Below are 18,861 nucleotides of genomic sequence, written 5' to 3' on the forward strand. Positions count from 1 at the left end.
AAATTAGATCTGAAGCGTATGAACAAGACAAACCGTAGATCACCCACAAAATCATATATGTTTACAATTTTAGATAACCCAGTGTGTTGTTCATTAGTTAAAGTCACATGCATTTGCTGAATTGTGAGGAACATTATATTTAAAAATACCTTTAAGGGCCAAATTCAGTACAGCGTACCCCGTTCAGTTGGGTGTGTCCCTGTTTTCTGAGCTAAAATCATTTGCACATGCATGCGTAGTACATGGTGTACCACGTTTAACGCATACCACAAAACATTACACTACACTGGATCTCATTTTAGAATCGATCTTGCATCCATTCAAATCCACTGATCAGAATGCACTGTTTCAAATGTTTTCAATGTATCAATTACTTTTCATTAAGTATTTCTAGGGATTAATGAGTATCCTATTGGATCCTGGTTCTCATTGGATATACAGCTATTTGCTGTTTATTAATTTTTTAGAGAGAGAGAGAGAGAATAATGTACGGGTCAGAATATACAGTGCCTATAGGAAGTACCTGAAATCTTGATGCATTTAAGTGGGATTTTTTTTTTCATTTGATTTACACAACCCACTCAACACTTTCAATGTGTGAAAAAGTGGGGGGAGGGGTGAAAAAACAAATCAATTAAAAATGAAACCCTGAAAAGTCTTCATTAGATAAATATTCACCCCCTTTGTTATGACACTCCTAAATAAGCCCAGGTCCAACCAACTGCCTTCAGAATGCACAAAATAAGTTAAATGGAGATTCAATACATCTGTCTCTGTAAGGTCCCACAGTTGAGTAGTGCATTCAAAGCAATGATACTACCATGAAGACTAAGGAGCTTTCAAAACAACTCAGGGATAAAGTTGGGGAAAGGCACAGATTAGGGGAGGGGTATAAAAAAGATTTCAAATATCCTTTGGAGCACAGTCAAGTCAATCCTTAGAAGTGGAAGGTATACGGCACCACCAATCTGCTTAGAGCAGGCCGTCCTCCCAAATGGAGCAGTCGGGTAAGAAGGGCATTGGTCAGAGAAGCCACCAAGAGGTCAATGACAACTCTGAAAGACCTACAGCGTTCCATGGCTGAGATGGGAGAAACTGTCCATGTGTCAAATCTGGCCTGTATGCAAGAGTGGCAAGAAGGCACTGAAAAAAGCCCATGTAAAATCCCGCTTGGAATTTACAAAAAGGCATGTGGGAGACTCTGAAAAGATGTGGCAAAAGATTCTGTGGTCCGATGAAACAAAAATTGAATTATTTGGCCCAAATGCAAAGCGTTATGTCTGGCGCAAACCTAACACAGCACATCACCCAGGTAACACAATCCCTACTGCATGGTGGTGGCAGCATCATGCTATGGGGGTGCTTTTCATCGGCAGGGACTGGGAAGCTTGTCAGGGTAGAGGGCAAAATGGATGGAGCTAAATACAGGTAAATCCTTGAAGAAAACCTGCTTCAGTCTGCAAAAGACCTAAGACTGGGATGGAGATTCACTTTTCAGCAGGACATTGACCCCAAGCACATAGCCAAAGAGACACAGTGGCATCTTTTTGCCTTGCTGAAACAGTATGTTTATAATTTGTTTATAGAATTGTTAAGTGGCTAAAGTTTTTCCAGTGTGGCTAAAAATGTTGTTACTTTAGCCAAAGTCTTAGAGGGAACGTAGTTTTGGTATAATAATAAAGATCTGCAATGGTGTTGATTGTTACAGAGCTGTGCATCAGGGACGCACCCAGGATCTAGTCTCATCCGTCAACAGGGGAATGTGCTAATAAAGTTCAGTGAAGTTCAGTCTCGTCTCCGTGTCACATACATTACACGCACCAAACTAAAGAACATGCTGTCACAACCAACCCATTGAAGAGTACTGAGAGATGAAACAAGTATTTTAAGCAAACCAATTTCTCACATTAAGGAATAGTCAACAATGTTTCACAGGATTATTATTATTTTTTGGCCGTTGCATAAACTGACAACACAGCGTAGAGGCGACATTACAGCGTCATTTTTTCAGGTAACAGCCCGTTACTCTTAACAGCGCTGGCAAGAACCTCCGTCCCAATATAGCAGTCTGTTTCCAGGGCCACATATACATATTCTGGCACCTAATTATTATCTACGTGGCGTCTGAAGCCCAGGACTGTCAAGGAAGAAAAGAGAGAGAAGGGATAATGTTTGGGCTATTACTAATTACTGAGGGGAACCTTGAATGATGGATTTGAATAAGCCCCCTACAACATTGTTTCTTGGAAAGCGAACCACTTTATTCCTTACACTACCCAAAACAGTAACCTTTATAAATGTACAAATCACATAGAAATGATCTGTGTAAGCAATGTTTCTGAAACTAATAAGAAACACTGGAGGGGCTACAGTCTATCAGAATCTCAACACATGCATCAAAAACACTGGAGGGGCTACAGTCTGTCAGAGTCTCAACACACACATAAGAAACACTGGAGGGGCTACAGTCTTCCAGAATCCCAGCACTGCAGATTGATCTCACTCCATTGTGAGGCTGTGTGTTTGTAAAAGCACTGTAACAGAATAGAATCTTGTAACAAGGCTGTTTTTTTCTTTTTTTTCTTTTTGATTTTATCCTTGGGAGGAGACCAATGTTATTATAGTTCCCCTGCTGCTCTTTTCAACAGGAAAGGGGCTGTTAACTCCTGTATCCTGGTTAGGTGCATCTCAAACAAATGACCACATTGGTCAATAAAACCATTTCAGTTCTCAAATGTGGGCGTGAGGGGGTGCTGGGGACGATGACTAAATGAAGCTTCTTCTCTGTTGATCCTGTTGCAACAGCTTTGACCAAAAACACAAGGGTCTGCAGTAACTCAATCTCATGCAGGGAACTGTTCAAATCCCCAAAGCTGATGGACTGCAGTTTTAAGGCACCGATGCTTGTTTTAAATATTTTGGTATCTATGACAAAGGGGATTGGTTCAACCACTAAAAGCACTGGCGCTTTGAGTGCCAGGAGAGTCATGAAAGCGTGGGTCAAATCCCATCAGTGTCACTGGGTTAGGTAGAAAGCTGGATAACAGCTCACATTCTCCTGCTTCACTGACCACTGCTGGTCACACAAGACCAGCAAGAGGCCAGACCAGGCCATCATAACTTTGCACATCTTTGTCCACCTGTTACTTACGTTGGTGAAAAGAGGTGACTGGTTCGACAGCGAAAACAGTTGATATTCAGGTTCTCTTGAGCAATAAATGGGATGCAGCAGAGAGGCGACAATTTATATAAAGAATTCATATAAAGACAATCTATGAGGGAGATTAAATACTGCGAATTGTCTGTGTTCTTTTCACTTGCTCGATGTTTTGCATTTATGGCACTTTGTGGCAGGATACCCCACCCCTGTTGTGTTTTCTGTTATATGTGGGATGCTATATATATGTATGTAGTGGTGCACAACGTGTGGGCTATGTAGCACAAGTGATTTAAAATGTATCATTTGTCTTTAGGCATGGGGAGTACACAATTAGTTTACATGCAGACTGTGCTGGGATTAAAGTGAATGATTGATTATCAAGCATAAAAGAGTCAGTTTTCACGCACCGAGGGTTGGTGAGTTCAGAGGCAGAACGAGAGTCGGGAGGCAGAGAGAAAATATAAATAATAACTTACAATTGCTCTTCGAGCTGGAATTGTACCAGCGCGATACTTTTGTGTTCTGTGTCTGTTTTGGCCATTGTGCTGGTTTTTTTTTTTTTTGGATCACTGTTTTGTTCTGTTTTAAATCTTTTACTTTCAATAAACTTGCGCATTAGCGTGCCCATGCCACAGTATTTCCTTCCTGGTCTGACGTCACCACAAGCCATGGTGCCACACAGAATAGTCTTCTAACTTGGCTAAAATCAGGAATTGAAAATTGTGCATATTCTAGTAGTGTTTTATATTTTCCACTGTGAGTGCTGTGAAGGTTATGTTTACAATATTCTGGAATTGAGTGTGACCAGCTTGTTGCTAGCGCTTTTGAAATCTTAATGAAAAGTCTACCTTGCTCATATTTTTCTTTTTATAAGCTTTTCTTGTTGCATGGCAAAAAATCTTATCTAAACGTTAATTTGTTTTATTTTGTTTTTAAACAAACTGGACTGTCAACAAATGTGCAGCATGAAAAGGAACACATGCAGTAAACATGACTCAAAGGAGTTATATTTTAGTGCACTGTGGAGATTCTGCCACGCTAAACTCCACACTGTTTGATTTATTTAATTTTTCAAATGGAATTTTGTTACCATGCAGACAAAGTTAATGATGTATGGAACCTGTAGAATTTAAATATGAATAATAGAGCCATTTGTATTCCGAGCAATGCTATCCAAGCTTGTGTGACAGCCAAATCAAACACCAAGGAGGGAAAAGCAAGAACACACATAGATAATGGGAACAGGGGAGTTACAAACACAACCCCTCTAACACATAGCACATATACTGATATGCAGCATCAAAAATGACACAAATCTTGTTTTTATTAGCTAATGGGCAATACAAGTTGGGTAGAAAACCTGGGGGAAAGTTAATTGAGATAATGTTACTGAAGAGGGAAGCAATGTGACACCCCTCGTTACTCCTTAAACTTGTATTTTATGTTTTCCTACAGTGATTGGTGCTCCTGTACTGGGGGTATAGATTGGAATCCGACTGGGACCTGACAAGTGTGGAATGTTGAAGACACAGAGACACAAACCTGCTCACAAAATGGCACTGACCTTATGGATTCTGTGGATCTCAGTGATCACACTGAGCAACATCGCCCCTTCTGTGCAAGGTAAGGAACTGCAACCCTCGTATTCACATGCCAGTTGAAATGAGGGTCTTGTGTTGAAATATTTAAAGAACCTAGCAGAATATTCTTTGCAAACGTCATTTTAGCATAAACAAGTATTTCATTGCTGTGCTGTTAACTACTTCAGTTAAGTTCTCTTTTAAGAAACAGTCACTATGTAACAAAGCCAGATCCAAAGGCAGGATTTGTAAAAGGTTGTAAATGAGAACTCCAGTGTTAATCAAAAAATTGGTATGTAGCATTGATTTGCACATTTTCAAGTGGTCGTTATGCCTGTTTCTTTATTAAATAATTGTCCTAATGTGATTTCCGAAACGATGTTGATTTACAAACTAATGTTGCTATCTTAACGAGCAGTGCTTCTTGTGACTGTTTGTGTTGTTTTTGTGGGAATTTAAAAGCAAATCTGTGTTGTCATAATTTATCAGGAGTAATTTGCACTTGGAAAAGGATTTAATTAATGAAAGAGAATATAACTCACCTTGAAACAGAAATTTAACAGACCGCGGCTGACGATATAGATAATTAAATATTTGTAGTTAGGAAAATATTTTAGCCTTTTCTATACTTGTGGTTATGAATGAGATTTAGTCACTTGTTTTAACTATTTGTAACCTTACAGAACTTTTGTTGTATTGCTAAAATTATATACCGTTATTTGCATCCAGTGTAATGTTACTACCACAAAATTATCAATGGAACTGTAGCCTGTTTGAATTCTGCAAATGTATGACAGCTGACCTCTAGATTTTATTTGAATTATACAACTGAAATATTGGTATAGAAAACAGCATATTAGATATTTCAATAAAGTTTCCTTAGATAGTGAATTTGCAATGCGTCCTTAGCTTTTAATACCTGTGTCTAATCCACACAAGAACGGAGTACAGGACACACAGCTCCATTAGGACTGTGCTTGAGATCATTGACTTGGATTTTGCCTGGATGTATTTGTAATGTTATCAGACTCCCCTCACTCTTTATGTACAGTGTACACCTTCACCTTCACACATCTGTATGCATATACCTTCCTCTTATAATACTGTAAGTGTTTGGTGAGTTTATTTATAAACACACTTGTGTATTGGGTTAGGCCGGGAGTTCTATTGTGATTTTAAAAGCTTAATGAATATATAATGAAGTGTTACACACATGGTATACATGTATAATATAACTAACAACTACTTACGCAGATGGCACTTCAAACTTATTTATTTACAGCCTACAATCGTACATGCTAAAGTACATAGAAAGTTAGATGTGAACATAAGAAAGTAAATTCCAACCAATATGCATGGAGGGTTTGATTTTACGGTGTTTTATTTTCTTTTTAACCAGAAAAAAAAGAGTTCAAAATGACATTAATAGAGTTGTATATAGTAAACTGTGGCAAAATATCCCCACAAATAAATGACTAGTGGGATTTAATTATTGTTTATTTATATTTTTGTTAAATCATTTTTTAATCCAAAATCAGCATTTTATATGTGAAGTGTTCTAAATAATGATACATTCTGCATGACAAAATACACAATTGTAAATTAAGTTTACAAATGATACACAAAATAGATATTCCCATTATTTTTTATTTTTTATCTCCTTATACACTAGTAGTTTCCTTAACAGCAAATTAAGCTTTCATTAATTTTTCTTGATCTCATTAACATGCATTTTGATTAACGAGTTTTCCTTATCTAGTCTTTGAGACAGGAAGTGATGTACTTGACCTGTGACAAGCTTGTTAACAAGAAATGCATTTGTCAATTTCAAAGCATTAATGCATTGAATTTATGAACACATTTTGTTTGGAAATCTTGCTACTACAGCTGTTGTTTCTATACCACGAGTTCGATACAATAACAGTGGCTTTTGAAAATCCTGCCCATAGCGTCTTTATATTAGTAATTGCTAGCAATGCACAGCAAAACAAAAGAGATGGAAAGATCACGTGCTAACGCTGGATCCTCTTCTATAAACACACTTTGGCTGATCTAGCCTACATTACTTTTATCCATGGCAGCAACTTGAATTGAACAGCAGCTGCTGAGTTCAGGTGAAAGAAGATTCACATAAACATACCCAAAACTGGAGAAACTGTAATTAGAGTAACTCAAGATGATTGTAAACATCACAGAAGGGTAAGAGAAGAGAGCGAAGCAGTGAACTATTAAAGTAGACTTAGTCAATACGCTTCCCAATTAACATTATTTATTTATTTATTACTAATTTCTTTTAGTATTTCATCTTATCTTGTACTGTTTATAGTTAATTAATCTTGTGTGCAAATCCAAGTTGTAATTTTATTTCCCACGACTTGGAAAAGAGCCATTTCTAACAGTCAGAGGAGCATTTGTGAGAAAATGTTGTAGAATATCATCTACGTTAGATAGCATGGTCGCTGCAAGTACTAGCACTAGAAACTTCCTGTTCCTTGTGCGGTGATTGCTGCATCACGTTTCATTCCTTGGCAATGCTCTCCTTCATCACGCTGGGTCTGTGCGCAGTTGACGCAGCGCCAGGGCATCTCCAGGGCAGATCTGAACTGTCGACCTGCTTGCCTGGCAGCCAAGGCAGTACCCACTGTGCCAGCGATAGTCAGTGCTATGCCAGCCCAGTGTCACAGGTCCAATATGCTCTGAATTACAGAAATGCACACCATTGCAGAGCCACCAATCCCATTCAAATAAACAGGTATTTCAATATTACTTTCAGTATTACTGTGCATGTATCACACTCAAGTTTTGAATCAAATTCTTTATAAGCAACTGTGGCAGGTTGGTTGGGTGGTGTGACGTCACAGACCATTAAGATAACACAGACAGGCACAGTACTGGAGTAAGAACGCTTTCGGTGCTCATATTTATTAAAGTAAAATAATGAACGAAACAAAACACTTGCAAAAATAAACGGCACGATGGCCAAAACAAATCTACAAAACACGTAACAAGACAAAACACACAAGTATTGTGCTGGTGTAAAACCAGCACAGGTAGCAATTGTGGATGTAGATCTTACTTTCACACACGCCTCTCATTCCTCCTCTGAACACTCTGCCCCTCTGGAGCGGCTGCTTCACCTCCCCACTTAGTAATTACATCATTCATTTGGGAGATGGCCACATTACACACGAGTTTAGCTGAATGGGGGATTTTAAACCCATCCATGCTGTAAAACAACAATAACAAAACATTGTGTAAAACAAACACAAACAGTACATTTAAACAATAATACAACAAAATAATGGAAAATACACACAGGATACACACAGGGGCGGGTGAACCCAGTCACAGCAGTAATCTGTTACAGTGGTTAATTAAATTATTCCATCATTGTTACTTGTCATGCATTTCCATTCAATTTTACTATAACAGGTTAAATACATTTCAGAGTCACTTTACATTCAGGAAGGTTTACTGTTTCACTTTCCAGCTAGGGGTGTAACAATTCATTGAGTCCTGATACTTTATTTACATGTCAAGTCATGTCGTAATAGAGGTGTGTGTGTGTGTGTGTGATAGACCAGAAGCTCAGCACAGCTCACTGAAGGTCACTGAATGGTTCCCAAATGAAGAAGAAATGTGCTTTAGAGTTGGTATGAATACATACTCTTCCTATCTCATTTCATTGTTGTCTTTTAAAAAATAATGTCCTTCATTAAATCACCATTTGATCTTATTGTGCCCATCAGGACACACGCATGTATTGTGATGCATGTCGTATCATGACGTTAGTATAATGCTACACCCCTATCCTGGAGTCATTTTCAGCAGGGTAAAAGTATGTTAATATTATTGTTCCCAATTTTTTTGGACTAATGAGAAAAAAGTATGTTAGTATTTAAATAACTAGTCACAATACCATAGACATCATTTATATCTAAAATCACATGGTGTCAATTCTTAGTGCTTAGCCCAATTCATAGTGGCTCTCAGTCAATACTCATTTTGGAGTTCTTTTTTTATAGGCCTCAGTGACAAACTACCACTCGATAACCATTTGAATCTCTTATTTATATCTCTTCCTCAGGAGGCTGTGTAGCCAGATACATTCAGTAAATCCAATTTTAATAGCACTAAAGGTCACTAGTGTTATTACTAACAGTGGAGATTATTAATAACAGAGACTCATTCGATTTTTGATTAAACTTGGTAAGGAAATTCATTGGTTATTGAGGTTTAGTTTTTGAAAAATAGCACAATATTTAATACAACTTCAACCTCAAAACTAATCTGATTTAGAAAAAAAAAAAAACTGAATAGGAACTTTAGTTTAACTTTTTTTTAAAAGTGGACTAACCTAAATGAAAAAATGTATCCACTCTAAAACTGGGTGTACCTCTGATGGCAAGAATGTGCTGACTGTGCTAACATGACCAGTTATACAAAGAACAAATGCTTCACGAAAGCTACCTGAAATTCTTGTGTTAATAGCCAGCCAATAACACAAGAATACGAATGAACGAGAGGAGGCCATTCAGCCCATCTAAGCTTCTCCCGTCCGTAGTAGCTGATTGATCTCAATCATTGGTCAAGTTAGGTTTTAAAGGAACCAAATGATTCACCTCAACAACATGACTAGGCAGCCCATTCCATACACTCAGCACTCTGTGTGAAGAAGTCTGTCCCCACTTAATTTCCGACTGTGTCCTTCGTCAAGCTCGTTAGCAAGGGATAAGAGAGATAAGTGTTGATCTCGTGAAGTGTGCGTCTTAAGACGGGCTGCATGTCAGCAGGAATGCATGGAGCGCACTGTTTGAAACCTACAAGATGCTTTCATTAAGTGTAACACTGCTGATCCAACATACAAAGACTGCAAGACGAACGCCCACTGAATTCAGCAGATTATAGACTGGCCACATGCACATTAAAATCGTTAACTATACATTGTTGGTACTTTGTTGCTACTATTAATTCACATTTTATTTGTTTTATTCCATTGCCTTTAAAATCCAAAACTTTTATCTTATTCATTAACATTATTGCTGATCCCCGTTTTATTGTGTTGTTGAGATTGGAGGACGCTCACACACCTTCAGAATGTCTGTGCTGTGTGGGGACTCGCTGTATTGAGGAGAAAAAACACACTTGGACATTCCAAAATTGGGGGAAAATAAATAAAAATAATAATTGGTCACTAAATTTAAAAAAATAGAGTCGTGTGGGTAAACAGTCTCGCTGGTTGATTTCAGCACAAAGTATCCCTGCAGTAAGTGAGGTATTGCTCTTGGCATTCGTTACATTCTTTCTCTGCAGGAGAGTTTCTCATGGCACAGCAAACATGTGTTGGTGTTGCTTCCCCGGTTCCAGGAACACTGTCCCGACCGGTGGAGAGGCTGTGCCTTTTGTAGACCTTGGCTGCTTACCCAATTACCTGGACTGGAAACCAGGTGTACCTTGTTGCCCTCCACCAGCCTCTTTGCAGGCCAACTCCTACAAAACGTTAACCCCGTAGTTGCCAGAGCCCGCTGGATGGACAGGTTCTTCCTGTTTCCCCTGCTGGTGGGAGGTGAACTTTTCAGTGCAGAGATTTAATCTAGCTTGTCACACTGACCTATATCTGATACTGTATACCCAATAGAAGTGAAGCTTAGGTTAGGACTTTTTTAAGCAAAGGTGGAGTATTACAAGGTATTTAGTGGATGTGTTTGTGGTGGTTTAGTTTTGCATTTTGACAGCTTGTATATAACTGACTGTCACAGCTGGCTGGTGGCTGTGACATCAGACCCAGAAGAACAGGCAGTACTGTGAGGTGAAATGTGAATTGTGCTGTTGCGCCAGTTTATTATTAAACAGAAAATAAAAAGGTTGAAATCACTCAAAATAAAGGGCATAATGGCCAAACGAACAGACAAATAAACAAACAGTGAATGAACAGACAAACAAGTATCATGCTGGTTGAAAAGCCAGCACACTTAGCATTTGTTATTTATACTTTCTCTTCTCTCTCTCCCGTTCTCCACTCATGAACACACTAATCCCAAGTGAGTGAAACGTGCACCTATATATACAGTTGTGCCGGGATTCAATTACTATTTAATTATTCACTTGAAGTGAGTGTGCAATCCCTGTTCCTGCATACGTATTACAACACTCATGCTACATAGTCCAATTCATATTCTGTGCACCACTATATCCACATATAACAGACAACATGAAACACACCACATACAACATACGCACAAAATATGCACAGGGGCAGGGCACACTGCCACACTGACGTAAAAAATGCATTGCATTAAACAAGCAGCCATGCTCATGATAGTTTGTGTTTAGCTGTCACACTGTTGAGAATACTGAAATAGATTTGTTGTTTTTCTTCTCCCTGAACGATAAAGCAAATTTTGTATTGTGTGTGACTGGTGGCAATGTGACAGTGCTGTCCCATGGATTGACAGTTGTAGAAAGAGCAGATTATACAGCAACAAGAACAACACAGCTCCTATCATACACAAACTCGCTCCCTTGAGACCCACTGGCCTGTCTTGCAGCTGACACTATTCCTGGGGTTCAGCTGATACCGCTGGCTGGAAAATGACCTTGGCACAGTTCAAAGAAAAGGGGGTCCCAGTGGAACAACTGAAGAGTCCTTTGAAATGTACGACAGCTCTATTGCACATGCATTTTAGATTTGAAGCAAAGAATCAAAGTGCTATACTGCTACTGATCTCTGCATTGTTGAGTGGATTTCTCTTTCTTATACTGCTAGAGCGCTGTGCAGTGTGGAGAGTAGAGTTCTCTTTCCTATACTGCTAGAGCGCTCTGCAGTGTTGTGGAGTTCTCTTTCCTATACTGCTAGAGCGCTCTGCAGTGTTGAGAGTGGAGTTCTCTTTCCTATACTGCTAGAGCGCTCTGCAGTGTTGAGAGTGGAGTTCTCTTTCCTATACTGCTAGAGCGCTCTGCAGTGTTGAGAGTGGAGTTCTCTTTCCTATACTGCTAGAGCGCTCTGCAGTAGAGTGGAGTTCTCTTTCCTATAGCGCTCTGCAGTGTTGAGAGTAGAGTTCTCTTTCCTATACTACTAGAGCGCTCTGCAGTGTTGAGAGTGGAGTTCTCTTTCCTATAGTACTAGAGCGCTCTGCAGTGTTGAGTGGAGTTCTCTTTCCTATAAGAACATAACAACATAAAGATTACAAACGAGAGGCCATTTGGCCCATCTTGCTCATTTGGTTGTTGGTAGTTTATTGATCCCAGAATCTCATTAAGCAGTTTCTTGAAAGACCCCAGGGTGTCAGCTTCAACAACATTACTGGGGAGTTGGTTCCAGACTCCCACAATTCTCTGTTTAAAAAAACTGCCTCCTATTTTCTGTTCTCAATGCCCCTTTATTTAATCTCCATTTGTGACCACTGGTCCTTGTTTCTTTTTTAGGTCGAGAAAGTCCTCTGGGTCGACATTGTTAATATCTTTTAGAATTTTGAATGCTTGAATCAGATCGCCGCATAGTCTTCTTTGTTTAAGACTGAATAATTATTTTAGCCTGTCTGTATATGCCATGCCTTTTAAACCAGGAATACTTCTGTTTGCTCTTCTTTGCACTCTTTCTAGAGCAGCAATATCCTTTTTGTATACTAGTAGAGCACCCTGCAGTGTTGAGTGGAGTTCTCTTTTCTATACTAGTAGAGCGGTATGCATTTTTATTAAATGACTGTTATCTTTCCAATTATATCAGTGCGTTTGGGTTCTGGTTAATAGATTTACAGTATATAAATAACAATAAAAAATATACAATAAGAACAACAAGAAAATAACCCAGACAGGACTTAAAAACTGTGGACAAGTCCAGCAGAAACAATATACAAATATTTTTAAATAAAATTATAAAAGTACGAAGCCCAAAATATTCAACATGACCAAAAACACAATTGTACAGTCTTGTTTCAGTGTATATTGATATACATATGCTGCATATCATCAGAAAATGCCTTCCAAAAAACAGATACAAGGTTTCCTAGAATCTATAATTGTCCAGTGTTTAGCAATTTAATGCTGTCTAACCTCTGGTAACAGACATTCATTTGTGAGATATGACAACTTTCGAAACTTACATTCTTGAAACAAAGATACAGTTGAGATTTCCAGGATACCAGAAGTCCTTTTTTCTCCAGTCATTGCTGATTGCAGTTTTGAGTGGAGTTATCCTAGATCTGTATTCAGCTCTGCATTTTTGACAGGGTTAAACTCACATACACAAATGTTAATCTCAGAACGAGTATAACCTTGCCTTTTGCTTGTTGTTGCATTTGCCCTGTTCATTGTTCCATATCTGTCTTACAGATCAGTCACAGAGTCAGGCTTTGTTGGAAGTCTTCTGTTGTCATTTCTCTCCTGAAGCAGAAAGGGGCTTTGTCACATTGACGACACTTCAGGCTCAGAAGCTTTGTGCGTACAGGGTCAGTGCACCCAAACACACCTCCTCCTGTTTCCACAACAGAAAACATCCTGTCTTTCCTACCCTCTCCCTTTTCAGCTGTGCTTGTGCTTCTCCCCTCAAAGCAGTAGACCCATAAACTGCCTGGAAATGTTATTAGGACCTGTACCTAATATCATGTTGGGCCACTTTGCCCTGATCACAGCCTTGACACAACATGGCACAAGGTGTTGGAAGCAGTGTTTGTGCCAATGCCCCCCTAAAATAAAAAATGTCCAGCTAAGTTTCTCTTAACGCGCCCGTGTGTCCCCCTTCCCAGACCAGACGCACTACCAATATGCAGTAAATGAATGCATCTTGTATTAACATGACATGTCTGACGACAGGCTCATCGTTTTTACTTGTTTGTAAACAAATCTTGTATCCCTGTTACACACGACCATTACTTCTGGAAGAATAAGCAATCAGCTTTGGCAGTGACTGTTGAAATGTAGGCTAGTATATTTGTGCTTAAAAATACTGTGAAATTCATCCACTGTAAACTTATCTATTTGCTAGACAAAATATCTGTCTCATGTTTGGAGACATGGAGTGACCTAGCAAGTGAATGGGAGAAATGTGTACTTCTGCGCACTACAGTAGTTTGTAGACAAAGTTTGTGAAATGAAAACCACATCATTGATTAAAAAGAAGTAGAATACTGTAACATTATAAAATATGTGAAGTTTGTATTTTCTATGACAAAAAATTCTAAAATTCAGGGCCAGAATAATTCAGTATGTGTTAAACACCAACTTTCTCTCGGCCATTTCGCCAGTAGACCTATAACGGCATGATAAAAAATAATAATTATATATATATATATATATATAGTAAGGTACCAGGGAGGGGGTTAAAATCCTTCCCTGCGTGAAACCTTGTGAGAATGCACATTTGGGTATTATGGGGTTTAATTGTGTAATAGTTTAATTGTTTAGTAATCCCCTGCACCTGATGGTAGTTGTAAATTAGAGCCAGGTGCAGGGTATTTAAGAGAGGCAGCCAGTCTGTGCCAGGCTGCTGAGTGAAGAGCCCGACTGAGTGTGTGTGTCCAGTCGTATCGAAGGTGAAGTACGGAGTGAAGCCCGTGTGAGTTTGTGTTTGGTGTTGGTGTCAGGTAAACGGCTTAGCCGTCCTGAATGTTTAGTTAGGTTCCCGTTAATGTTAGTTAGAGCTCCAAGAGAGAGCTAGGTGTTTGTTTCTGTTTTGTTTGTTTTGTTTAATTTATTTGATTGGTGTTTATTAAAAGTGAGCGTCAGCGCTAAAGCAATTCCATTTCTGTGTCCTGGGTCTGGTCTTAAAGGGGCAAAGAACTCCGTGAGTGTGAGGATTGTTTACAATATAGATATATAGATATATATATATATATATATATATATATATATATATATATATATATATATATATATATATATATATATATATTGACCTTCATTTCTTAAAGTAATTTTTTCTTTTGCTTAACTGAGCGTATTTTGCCATTTTCTGCTCCTTTACATTCGGGAATGACAAACTTGTGCCTATGCTACCTATATTTATAGTAATCATGGACCATCACCTGGTAACAATAATTGGTGACACAAGATTAATTAGTTAACATGCTAGTTAACTCAGAACATCTAACAAAGACACTTTTATACTTAGGCCAGTGTTCTAACACTGTTATACACATTTCAGACTTTTAACTGACTTGGGCTTCAGTCTGAAATCCCCTTGCTTTGGGTGACTATTTCACTGAAATTGACAAATTGACATTTTCATTTAAAAATTAAATGTTTAAATGCAATTCACTTATGATTATCAGCTTATAAGTACATGTATCATATAATGAAATATTAAGTGTTTCTAGACAAGTTTATACAGTTAAAAGCATAGATAATCATGAAAAACCTGGTTTCAAGCAGGTATACTCACTTTTGACTGGTACTGTGTGTGTGTGTGTGTGTGTGTGTGTGTGTGTGTGTGTATATATATATATATATATATATATATATATATATATATATATATATATATATATATATATATATATATATATATATATATATATAGAGTGGAAGTCGGTCTTATGGACTGATGAGTCAAAATTTGAAATATTTGGGTCCAACCACCGAGTATTTGTGAGACGCAGAGAGGGTGAGCGCATGAGTTCTGCATGTGTGGTTCCCACTGTCAAGCATGGAGGAGGCAGTGTCATGGTCTGGGGTTGCTTTGCTGGTGACAGAGTTGGTGATCTTTACCAAGTCCATGGCAAGCTCAACCAGCATGGCTATCAGAGCAAACTTCAGAGACATGCCATTCCATCAGGATTACGGCTAGTTGGGCAGTCCTTCATTCTTCAGCAAGATAATGACCTGAAACACACCTCAAAGTTGTGCAAGAACTATCTGGCGAAGAACGAAAGTGAAGGACAACTCAATCTAGTGACCTGGCCTGCCCAGTCTCCAGACCTCAATCCCATAGAACTTGTATGGGACAAACTGGACAGAAGAGTCAAAGCAAAGCTACCCACAAGTGCCCTACATCTCTGGGAATTGCTGCAGAAGAGCTGGGAAGACATGTCAGGTGATTTCCTGCTGAAACTTGTTAACTGAGTGCCTCGTGTTTGTGAGGCTGTTATTAAGGCAAAGGGTGACTATTTTGAGGAATCCAAGATTTAGAGACAATTTAAAATTTTCTTGAACATTGCTTTAATACTCCTTATGTTTTGTATAATGTAACATGTGTTTTCATTTAAGTATTTACAGAAACATATACAACGTAAAACATTGTCAATTATGAAAAAAACCTAGTTTCCAGCAAGTGAATTCAAACTTTTGACTGGTACCGTACCTACATACCTTGTGTGTGATTTTATACCGCACTGTATGCCTACAATACATCTTGCATTGAGAAAACACCACTGGAATCAGAATAAAGGGAATTATTGTGTAATACAGTTCACGTGTAGTCATGGTTTTGGTAAGTAGCATTTTCAAACCAAGTTGTGTGCAGTATTAAAATATAAAAAATCCTCAAAACCAACAAAATTGTATATTTGACTTTTTATTTTTAGTGTTCTGTGTAACAAGGGTCATCGTTTAACCTTGAACAAATTAAATCGAGTGCCTGAAGCAGATATAAGCGTTCATCGTATCAACAGCAATGTGTGTTGAAGAATACAGCAAAAATAGTTTTTAAAACTGTCCAAAATATTTACTTGTGGGCGAAGAATAAAAAATGTCAAGAAAAATAATGCTGTTTTTGATATGGAAATTGTCAAAATAAAGGGGCAGCTGGAAGGTAAGAATGTACCAGTCAGGACAATGACATTTAAATACTATGACTATTAAACTGTATCTGTTGGTATGTGGTTTCTTCTAATGCAGTGGTTTTTCAAGCTGGGATACGCATACCCCTGGGGATACAGGAGAACAATTCTGACATGGCAGACAACGCATCTTATTTAGTACCTCTTGCCAGTCTATTGCAAACCTTTGTCTTGGAGTCAATGTTTAATCGCTAACACCAGACTGATGTGCTGTGATGGAGCGTTCAGTGCACACATGGCTAATTTAAACATTAAATTTGTACGTTATAAATAAGCCCTGTTGTTTTAAATGTCATATAAACAGTTTACTTTTTGAGGCGGTTACTGCAGTCTGTCTTTGGGATAAAAAAAATAAATAAAAATTACATATTTTAAAAAACTAAAAGCCTAGTCTTTAACTCATTATTTCCTGTGTGCATTTGTGCCTGCAAATCCATATTTATTTTTTCGATGACCTGAAAAGTTTATTGTAACTTAAGTACTATTGGTTCATTTCAAAATGCAGAATATATGGCCGATCAGAAACCAAAGTATTGCCATGCGGTCTAATTGTACAAGCCGTTACTTCTGGTGTGAGAGTTTTTAGCTTTCATTCCAGTGACAGAATGTGGAATGTTGCCTCAGTACTAGTACATAACTAGCAAAGGGCGATCAAGACCGAATACCGTCCGAGATTAAAAACGCCAAAAATGTCTTGCGACTGAAGGTCTCTCCAGTTTCCCTGCCATCATCAGTGATGATTTGTGAAGTAACAAGCAGGGACATCCATCACACTGATTCTAGGTAAGTGGATTATTGTTATTTTTTAATTAGCATCAGTACTGTACGTTTTAGTCAACAAGAATTTAAAAATTCCAATAATATGTTTTTGTAATGAGGTCAGCTGTAGAGATGCTGGATAGTGAGCTTTTCTTTGCCCTATTTTCAGTCATTTTATTATCAGTCATGGAATAGTCCTGTGTCATTTCTGAGTGATTGAGGCTAGCACGGAGACTTCGTTGATTTTAATTAATTCGTAATTACAATAAAATGATGGTGATGTTTCCAACAACTAGAAACCTGTTTGAGGGACTATTTTTTATCCAAAAGTAAATATAATATAGATTTTTCTCAGTTATAGTACTGTAGCTTTTATAATTGTACCCATCACACACTCCAAGGTTTGGGCATTTTGTTGTACAGACCTTTTTTTCTGTTTTCATTTTATTATGCTCAGATGGGGATACGCGGTGGACTACATTTTTTGAAAAGGAGTATGCAGCTTAAAAAGATTGAAAACCCTGTTCTAAAGTACAATGAATATCCTTTACTCAGTGATACGCCATCATCACTGTGACACATTTCCCAATATCGTAGAGACACCTTGTACCATATTTAAAAAATAAGAAATGGTGGTTAGTTCTGAACTATCAAACATATTGACCCCCGCTCTGAAGAAAATGTCCCCCTAAAATTTTGAGTGGGGGCCACATTGACTCTTAGTCTGTAGGTCCTGGAGCAAACACTGTGGAAGGTGTCTCAAGGCGTCTTTGGTCATTATTATTTTATGTAATTTGTGCAGAGAGGCTGACAGAGGATCTTGATGACAAATCATTCAAGATCATCGCAAACAATTTAATGGAGATTTGGGGAATGTGGTGCCCATGGAAGTTGCCTGCAGTTTCCGTCGTGCCCCTCAAACTATTAGTGCACAATTCTGGCAAGGTTGGTGGTTTTATTTTGAGTAGCCACAACCATTGCGTTGCAGCATTGTTGGGCAATCTGCAAAGATGCTTAAGTATACTAATCATTGGTTCACCTTCCAGCGTAATCAGGTGACCCCCCCCCACTCACACTGCTTCCTTACTAAATATTTTAGTATCCCTGAATAAGTAATCATCCACTCTTCAGATCTGCAAATTATTTTAGAAGAGGTTTTCATTTTCTAGAATGAGGAACAACTGATCCACGATGCTGCAGAGAAAATGTTCGCACTTTTGACTTTCTATTTGTAAATTTACAACAGTGCGCATTTGCTTTGACATTTTCTAGAATTTAAACTGAGCATCAGTGCACATGTTTTAATGAATATCATAAAGAGTTATTTCTCTTGGGTGATTGTTCATTGGCAACCATCTTCAACCCTTGAGAATCCTAAAACATCTATGTAACAAAAACACCCTCTTACAGACGTCCAGGTAATTGCTTGTTATAAACGCTGGTAGAAAGGGTCTTTGTGATCCGTGTGCTACTTTGAAGTTATATCATCATTGATCACAGGCACTTTGATGTAGCTGTCCCCAAAAATAGAGAGCGGGAGGGAGGGAATGAGGGTGCTTACCAAGTGGAGTTCAGTGGAAATGCAGAC

General features: G+C 38.3%; 1 protein-coding gene across 3 annotated transcripts in view; it reads left to right on the forward strand.

Annotated features, from left to right (window-relative positions):
* The window catches only part of adgrl1a (adhesion G protein-coupled receptor L1a), a 248,753-nt gene that overhangs the window by 56,168 nt on the left and 173,724 nt on the right, over window positions 1-18,861 (forward strand). For all 3 annotated transcript variants that reach the window (XM_041235761.1, XM_041235763.1, XM_041235762.1), the window contains exon 2: window positions 4,616-4,783. In XM_041235761.1, the coding sequence (XP_041091695.1) occupies window positions 4,678-4,783 (106 nt within the window). In that variant the 5' untranslated portion in view covers window positions 4,616-4,677. The remainder of the gene's footprint in view (window positions 1-4,615; window positions 4,784-18,861) is intronic.

The sequence above is a fragment of the Polyodon spathula genome, chromosome 38 (assembly GCF_017654505.1).
Source record: "Polyodon spathula isolate WHYD16114869_AA chromosome 38, ASM1765450v1, whole genome shotgun sequence".
In the NCBI taxonomy this organism is placed as follows: domain Eukaryota; kingdom Metazoa; phylum Chordata; class Actinopteri; order Acipenseriformes; family Polyodontidae; genus Polyodon; species Polyodon spathula.